Below are 9,244 nucleotides of genomic sequence, written 5' to 3'. Positions count from 1 at the left end.
AAGCCAGTATTATAATGCAGTTTAACTGTGGTTACAAATATAAAAGTTAAAAAATATAAATGATAAAACTTATTATACAAAAACATTTTATCATAAGGAGTAGAGATGGACCAATATATCCATGCAATTTATCATGCTGATATTTTGAGATTTTCTGCATTTCCCAATAACTGATGAACAGATTTGCTAATGTGCATCTTCAATTCTTTCATCTTTTATAAATACTCTGTTCAAATTCAACAAATTTGTATTTATTATTTGTTATCATTAAATCGTGAAATATATGTATATAATATTGCTCTCAGATATTTGTGTCAGCATAGATCAATAAAAACCCATATATGTCGACCATTACATGCATTATAATATCTATATCTCTTTAGTATTTGTACATAAAGTATAAATAGCTCTATCACACATTCATTTTTGTGCATTTGGATAAAAACTGAAACCTATAATATCAATGTATTGAAACCATCTTTATGCACAAGCTCACCCTGATTATAAGGCATTGTGAATATTTATAATGGATACAGAAAATGCTTAGCATTAATAGTCACAAATCACATCATGTGTTTGGATGACAGATTTAAACACACTTTCCTCAACAGGACTATTTTAGACTAAAATTTAGGAGTAAATTAGGCTCTGGCCTGACTGGAGCTCAGGACTGTTTTGAATCTTGGAGTGTCGTTTAGGCAAAAACTCGTTTGGTGAACTGGACAGATGAGAGTGGTGTGAGCCCTATTAGCACGGCTAATTTCACTCAGAGCATGGAGCGATTGAGTCGAAGCTCCTCTCATCTCTCCTCTCCTCAAAAGCCTTTTCTCCGTGGATATTTAAAACTCCCTCCATTTAACCCATTTCAAACGGCACTGCCATCTCACGCTGACCTGAAATCTAACAATCGATTCCATTTTTCTTTCTCCTTATCTTCTTTTCTCTCAGTTTTTTTCTGTCTTAGTACCTGAGGCAAAGTCTTATGTAAAAACACATTTATTTTTAATGAATTTTTTAATGATTTTTTTAGCTGGCCTATTAATACAGGCATTAATTATGTTACGGCGGGCATGGAGAGGAGAGAACGGTTTAATCCCGTCCTGGAGACATACGCTGCCAGCTCATCTAATGCTGGCCAACACACACACACGCACATGCACACACACACACATAAGAGAATCATTAGTTGTATATAATCACAATTGGCTTTGCACATAGAAATTTGCAGGGGGAAAAAAAGTATAAATTGTAAAATCAGATACGCACACACACACACACGCACATCATTAAAGTAAAAAAAAAGTCATGACAACATTTGTTTTTCCATTACTTTATCTCATCAAAATGTAACCAATTTCAAATACATTTTGGAGTTACACAAGATTAACCTCGATTTTTAAAAGTCAGTTTAATAAAATGTAAATAAACTGAAAAAAAAAGAGTTGGCATGACTTGTAAGGCCAATATGATTACTTAAAAAAATTAAGGAAGCAGCTGAATAAGTTTCAGTAGTTACAATTTTTTACAGTGTATTTGTTGATCTGAATTATTTGTGTAATAATTTCACTTGCTGTACTACAGTTGCTCTATTATATTTGCCATTGATTTCTAAAAGAAATAAAATAATTAGATTGAACGGTATACATGTTAAGAATAAAGCATACATAAGAAATATAATCTTTAAACATTTGTAATGCCTTACAATACACCTTTAATAATTTGTATGTTCTGTACAATACATTGTGATACTTTCATAATGCAATCATGGCTAATTAAATTACACCAAATCTCATGTGTTATATTATGTTTAAATGTATTATACCCTATATGTAATCATAGTCCAGAATTAGAATGCCATTTAAAATGAATGCACACACACACACACACACAACTTTGTTTTAACCTGTGTGCACCACCTTTCATACACAGATTCATAAACACACAAACACATGCACACACATAGAGAGAGAGAGAGAGAGAGGGAGAGAGGGAGAGAGCCCTGGGCTGGACACTTAAAAGCCACATGAATAGTGGAAGTTGTGGGATAATCCTGCCAGAGAAGAGAAGCACTCAGAAAGCTCCCCTGCAGGCGACACACACACACACACACACACACACACACACACACCGGCTTTGGGGTGTGTGTGTGTCTGTGTGAATGTATTTTACTGCCGAATGTGCCATTATATATGACAAGAAACCTACAAACTCTCTGTAAGATGGACAAGTAACACACACACACACATGCTCATATGACATAGAGCTGAGCTTGGAGTTGTGTGTGGTAAAGGTGTTAATTACTGCTAGTTTAGAATGCTAATTAAATGTTTCAATTAATTATTGTGTTTGTTGCCAAACCCTGCTGTTAATTGGAGGTGGGTGGAAACAGAGAAAGAGCCGTTTGACAGGCTTTCCGAGGGGATGTGGATGTGTGTGTGTGTGTGTGTGTGTGTGTGTGTGTGTGTGTGTGTGTGTGTAAAATATTAAGAAATATTAAATATAAAACATTATATATATATACACACACACACAAACACTGATATTTCTGTCAGGCTGCTTAATCAATTTGGCTATTCTGAAATGATCAGCATTGAAAAATTAGATAATGAAATTAATTTAGATAATGTTTTTAATATATATATACATAATATACATACAATTATTTAATTAACAATATTATTTTAATCATTTGTATTATATATATATATATAAACAATTAAAATATTGTTAAATATTAGATATACTATTTGTATTTATTATTGTAATTTATAAATTGTATTCTATAAATTATAATATATTGTTATATTATTAATTGCATATATTATGTAATAATATGCATATATTATTTATTTGTGTCAATGCTTCTCAATCATTTATGAATAAGCAAATTGATTAATCAGTCTGACATACATTGGTCAAATCTCTTTCTATTGGTCTAATCCCAATATGACCAAATATTGGTAGATATATTGATATACTGCAAACCAAAAATTACAGCAGACAGTGAATGAATCAATAATAATAACAACAACAACAATAATAAAAAGTTTTGATATTAGTCTGTGCAAGTTCTTGAGACTATAAATAAATAATGCAAAATTAATCACTTTTATAAAAGAGAAATAATGCTGGGGGATTTTAAATCCACTTTGATAAAGAAAAGTCCCTTTAAAAAAAAAGAAAGAAATATTCAGTTTCGCAGTGGGTGGGGCTTTACCTGAGACATGCCTCCTGCAGTTTGATTGGCTGTCGGCAGCTCAGGTACAGAAGACAGGCGTCAATCACCCGATCCAGATCCGCCTCCACTGCAAACACACATTCAGAATAAAGACTCAATTATTTATAAATTGTTCGTAGAATTCTAAAATGTTCATTTGTTCTACTTTTAAATGTATATACATGCATGTTTTTGTTGCATATATATCTGTTCTAGATTCAATGTAAACACTATGCTCTGGCAATAGATTGTAACAATTGTCATGCCAATAAAGCACGAATTGAATTGAATTGAATAAAGACTCGTCCTAAAACATACAAATCAGCTTCAGGAAAATCAGCTGTGTAAAGCAAATGTTTTACGTGATCAAATACTATTTGAGACAATTACACTATTATAGATTTGTCCCAATTCTCTATTCCCACAAACCTTAATGCGTTCTCCAGTGAATTCGCTGAAATTCACAGCAGAAATGCAAACAGTGAACGCCTGCGTCATAATGGCCACAGATGTTCTAATATATTCTAATAGTCTCCATGGCTGCATTATCCTAATTAATTAATTAAGCAGCCTGATGTAGAGCCTCATTACTCTAGATAAATGGAGGTGAATGCAGAGGGACGGCGAGACCAGACACAGAGAGAAATGAAGGATGGATGGAGAATAATAAAGAGGGAAAATGATGTGTGAGAGAGAGAGAGAGAGCACTAGAGCCAGCTGGGAAATAAACAGCATGACCTCTCATGTCTGTCTGTCTCTCATAACCATGGAAACTCTATCAGTATTTCCCTCCTTTCACAAATGTTTTTCTCTGGATGAATCTTCTCCACATGGCGGCTCAATCAAACGACAAATCACTTCAGCATTTCACAAACCGCTGGCTTCAAATTTCTCATGGTTTGGTTTGTAACACGGTGTTCCCAGACGTCGCTAGACTTGAGGCTAATACAGAAAGTGATATTTTATCGGTCAATAGTCAATCATATTTGCATGCATTAAGCTTGAATGCATGAGCCAAACTGCAGCATGTGAGGTTTTTCCGTTTCACTCCTTACAAAGTGTCTGGATTACATCAGAAAACCCACTGAGGGTGAGGAAAAACGAAAACAGCCGATACGCAAGAGACCTTCGGAGCTCCTCCAGAGGAATGAACAGAGCAGCTCAGGACGGTGTGTGTTCAGATCATAGTTCAGATGGAGCCGTGGTGATGATGATGATGTGTGACGGTGAGATTGACGCTGACGAGTTTGCTGCAGCTGTGATGCCAGTCTGCCATCTAGTGATCACATGCTCACAACTCTCAGACCATACAAAATGTACATGTCAATGTCTGATATTGTTGTGCACGATTTATCATGTTATTCTAAAAGGGTAAAAAAAATTAATCTCTGATCTTCCATTAAAATGTGTTTTCTCAATGACAAAATAATATGATTAAAGAATATTAAAAATGTGTCTGGATTACATCAGAAAACCCACTGAGGGTGAGGAAAAACGAAAACAGCCGACACGAAAGAGACCTTCGGAGCTCCTCCAGAGGAATGAACAGAGCAGCTCAGGACGGTGTGTGTTCAGATCATAGTTCAGATGGAGCCGTGGTGATGATGATGATGTGTTACGGTGAGATTGACGCTGACGAGTTTGCTGCAGCTGTGATGCCAGTCTGCCATCTAGTGATCACATGCTCACAACTCTCAGACCATACAAAATGTACATTTCAATGTCTGATATTGTTGTGCACGATTTATCATGTTATTCTAAAAGGGTAAAAAAAATTCATCTTTGATCTTCCATTAAAATGTGTTTTCTCAATGACAAAATAATATGATTAAAGAATATTAAAAATTTCAAGAAACATTTCTGATTATTATCAGTGTTGAAAACAGTTGTGCTATTTCATATTTTTGTGGAAACGGTGATACATTTGAATTTTTTCTATGAATAGAAAGTTCAATACAGCATTTATTATAAAATAGAAATGACATCACAGTCGACGCAGTAATAGCAAACTACTTTCAGACTCGTTCAATAATGAATCCTTCAGAAGAATTTGTGTTTTGTCCAATTCATTGAAAAGATTTGATTTAAATGAATGATTCACTCACAATTCACTATAGCTTGACTGTAGCTAGCAAGCTTCGCTTTACTGAAAGACAGTATCTAGCCAATTAAAAATGAATTAAATGATAATTTAATATCATGAATTAAATGATTTTCTAATGCAAATCATTAAACTTCAATATTGTGTTTATGCTATAGAAATGTCCATGACGTAGAATGCAGGGCTCCATTCTGGGTCCTCTTCTGTTTGCATTATATATGCTTCCACTTGGTCATATTATTCAGAGACACAATTTATCATACCACTTTTATGCCGATGACACTCAGCTCTACTTTCCTATCAAAAATAATAATGGGTCTGTGTCTGGCCTGTTTGACTGCTTGTGTGACATAAAATGTTGGATGGACATGAACTTCTTACAGCTAAACAATGACAAAACCGAAATAGTTATCTTCGCCCCACCAGATATGACCTCTGACATAGTTAATCAGTTTGGTTCTCTATCTTCAAATGTTCATGACTGCGTCAAAAATCTTGGTGTCATTTTTTATTCCAATTTGAGTTTCAATAAGCAGATTAGTGCTGTTGTTTTGTTTTATAAATTAATAGACTAAACTTTATTCATTTCCATGTCCTTTAAAATGCTAGGATATTGTGGATGGTCATAGTTGGAAAAGTGTTTTTTTTGTTGTTTTTTTGCGTGTTGGTTTTGCATTTGGTTGCTAGGACATGATCTCACCTTGAATGCTCGTGGTACAGCGAGAGGGTCATCGTTGGTGAGACGGTGGAGGAGAGCAGGCCAGCACCGGTGCACCATGGGAAGCAGCTCGTCCTCTCGCTCACATAAAACGCACACACACAACTCCAAGATGTCCAACACCTGTAAATGCACATGCAGCTTTGACTTTAGACCCTCTCTGTTCAAAGGAAGCACACCTGCAGCTTCCATGTCCTTTAAAATGCTAGGATATTGTGGATGGTCATAGTTGGAAAAGTGTTTTTTTTGTTGTTTTTTTGCGTGTTGGTTTTGCATTTGGTTGCTAGGACATGATCTCACCTTGAATGCTCGTGGTACAGCGAGAGGGTCATCGTTGGTGAGACGGTGGAGGAGAGCAGGCCAGCACCGGTGCACCATGGGAAGCAGCTCGTCCTCTCGCTCACATAAAACGCACACACACAACTCCAAGATGTCCAACACCTGTAAATGCACATGCAGCTTTGACTTTAGACCCTCTCTGTTCAAAGGAAGCACACCTGCAGCGATGCCAAAGCTATTATACATCACTAGAAGAGATTTTACAACCTTAAGTCGGATTCTCAGTTTGGTTAAAGCATGTCAACATATTCTGTTACACCAAATACACAAAATAATGATCTTTAAAAAAGCATCATATGACCCCTTTAAGATAATCTAAAGTGTATCATGAACTGTATTCAAATGTGCTATTTCAGGACACCATGAATATGAACTAAAATGTGCTTTTAACAAACTTTCTCTATATTAAAAAAATTCATTTTGTAGTGCTGTCAAATGATTAATCGCGATTAATCGCATCCAAAATAATTTTTTTTTTTACAAAATATATGTATGTTTTCTGTGTATATTTATTATGTATATATAAATACACACACATGCATGTACTGTATATATTTCAGCAAATTCTTTTTATATATTAAATAAATATATTTATTTATAATATAAATTATATGAATATAAATAGACATGTAAATACATCTAAATATTTTCAAAATATATTACATGTTTGTGTATTTATATATACACAATGCATATACACAGAACACACACATATATCAATCAAACAAAAACGTTTATTTTGGATGCGATTAATCATGATTGTTTGACAGCACTAGTACTTAGTTCTTGTAGTAATTAGTACTTGTAGTACACTTGAACCTATCTTACATACACCAGTGGGTTACTACAAAAGGTATCTAAATACATGTTTAATACAGAGAATATATAATAAAAGAACATTTTAGTTGATATTCATGGTGTTCCAAAATAGCACATTTGAGTACACTTATATGTTTGTAAGATTATCTAGAAGTACTAAAGAATCATTTTTAGTAAGCTTATATTAAGTACAAAATTAGTGCGTGAAAATAGAGCACTTTAAGTACTTTTTTTCCCCTCCTGGCTTAATACTAAAGAAATAGGCATTTAACCAAACATGAATGTAAATTACAAACCTAAATCATTAGGATCTTCCTCCTCTACTTTAATGCCTTCAGCAAGCTCCTTCTGCTTCTTATAGTCCAGGAGAAACTGCCTCAAGTTCACACACTCTTTATTCTGGGTCTCTTTGCTGGGTGTCTTCTGGCGTCCCATAGTAGCGGGAAACCATCTCACTGTGGTAAAACGTAGCAATTTTTCAAACTTAGCACATTTAGAATCTAATACTTAATAGTAACATTGCTCAAAATAATAGTTAAAGGGATAGTTCACCCAAAAATGAAATTCCTGTCATTAATTACTCACCCTCATGTCGTTCCAAACCCGTAAGACCGTCGTTCATCTTCGGGACACAAATTAAGATATGTTTGATGAAATCTGAGAGCTTTCTGACCGTAATGTTACTGAAATGTTCCCAGGCCCAGAAATGCAGTAAGGACATTGCTTTCCAAAAGGTACCAAGACACATCAATATCAAAACTCTCGATAATGGCGGCAGATGTTGCACAGCGGAGACGAATGGTTGAAAAAAGTAGTTGTTTTTATTTGCTTTGCACACAAAAAGTATTCTCGTAGCTTCATAAAATTACAGTTGGACCACTGATGTCACATGGACTAGTTTACCGATGTCTGGGAACATTTTCAGCTGTCTAATGAGGGTCAGAAAGCTCTTGGATTTCATGAAAAACATCTTAATTGTGTTCCGAAGATGAAAGAAGGTCTTACGGGTTTGGAACGACATGAGGGTGAGTAATTAATGACAGAAATTTCATTTTTGGGTGAACTATCCCATTAAGTAAACTAAGGAAAATTAAGACTCACCGAGTGCTTTCATGAGTGAGTGTAGCACACTACAGAACTGTGGCGCTCTCTGGTCATAGCTGAGATCAAGTGCTGTTAACACATCCTGCACCACATCGGCCACTAGAGGCAGCAGACTGGCATCTGAGTGAGTGAACATGACCGCAAGAACTCGCGGAGCATGAGGGTGAATGCTGGGTCTGGCTAGGTTTAGAGAAATGTCATTGAGAAGGTAGTCGGAGTTCTTGATGACAAGCTCCTTAGGTGAACTGTAATCGCAAGCCTTGCAGATGTCGCACATGGCGCTAAAAGCCGCTTGGCTGACAAGAAGCGACTCGTCCCCGGCCTTCTCCAGCACAGGGTATAGCGTCGTCATCAGAAGCAGATGGAAATTGGTGCCTAATGCCAGTGCAAAGCCCCCGATGCCCTCCAACTGGATACAGATTTGCCAGATGTTGCCGTTGAGTTGGTGAAGCGTTGGAGTTTTGGATGCTGGAAGCAACTGCAAACAGTTTCGTTCTGGACTATTGGACACCAAGGAGGTTGTAGACTCAAGTTTCCCTTCCAAGGCTTCGGAGACCGTAGGGAGATGCCAGTTACTCAAACTGATGTACTCCTCGATGATGGACATGACTGAAGATTTCAAGTCTTCTTGATTTGTTCTAGACTGGTTTGTTCCTGAACAATCGATCCTAGAAGTGTCCATTTCTACGCCAATGCCTGCAGCACCGACAATGACCTCGTTGAGGACCAAAGCAGCTTGCTTTCTGTAAACCGAAGACTCCCTGTACAATTCCATGAAGCGGTCAACAAGAAGGTAGAGGTTTCCGTAGTATCCCAACATGCGGCAGATCTTCCTGAGTGCTGAGAATATCTTGTCGTCTGTGAAGTAGAGGAAGTATTTCCGCTGGGATGGGATTTGGTGCAAGTCAGGTCTCAAGTCTGTCGAAGACATCAGAGTTCTCTCCTC

General features: G+C 36.3%; 1 protein-coding gene across 1 annotated transcript in view; it reads right to left on the bottom strand.

Annotated features, from left to right (window-relative positions):
• Positions 1–7,458: 7,458 nt before the first annotated feature.
• LOC107570997 (TELO2-interacting protein 1 homolog) overlaps positions 7,459–9,244 on the bottom strand; it is a gene marked incomplete at its 5' end in the record, with an annotated part of 2,959 nt that continues 1,173 nt past the window's right edge. Inside the window, 2 exons of the mRNA XM_016257280.1 lie at positions 7,459–7,649; positions 8,296–9,241. Of these exons, the coding sequence (XP_016112766.1) occupies positions 7,483–7,649; positions 8,296–9,241 (1,113 nt within the window). The remainder of the gene's footprint in view (positions 7,650–8,295; positions 9,242–9,244) is intronic.

This window comes from Sinocyclocheilus grahami, unplaced genomic scaffold, assembly GCF_001515645.1.
Source record: "Sinocyclocheilus grahami isolate Dianchi unplaced genomic scaffold, SAMN03320097.WGS_v1.1 scaffold1533.1, whole genome shotgun sequence".
Lineage (NCBI taxonomy): Eukaryota > Metazoa > Chordata > Actinopteri > Cypriniformes > Cyprinidae > Sinocyclocheilus > Sinocyclocheilus grahami.
This window is presented reverse-complemented; position numbering and strand designations above follow the sequence as displayed.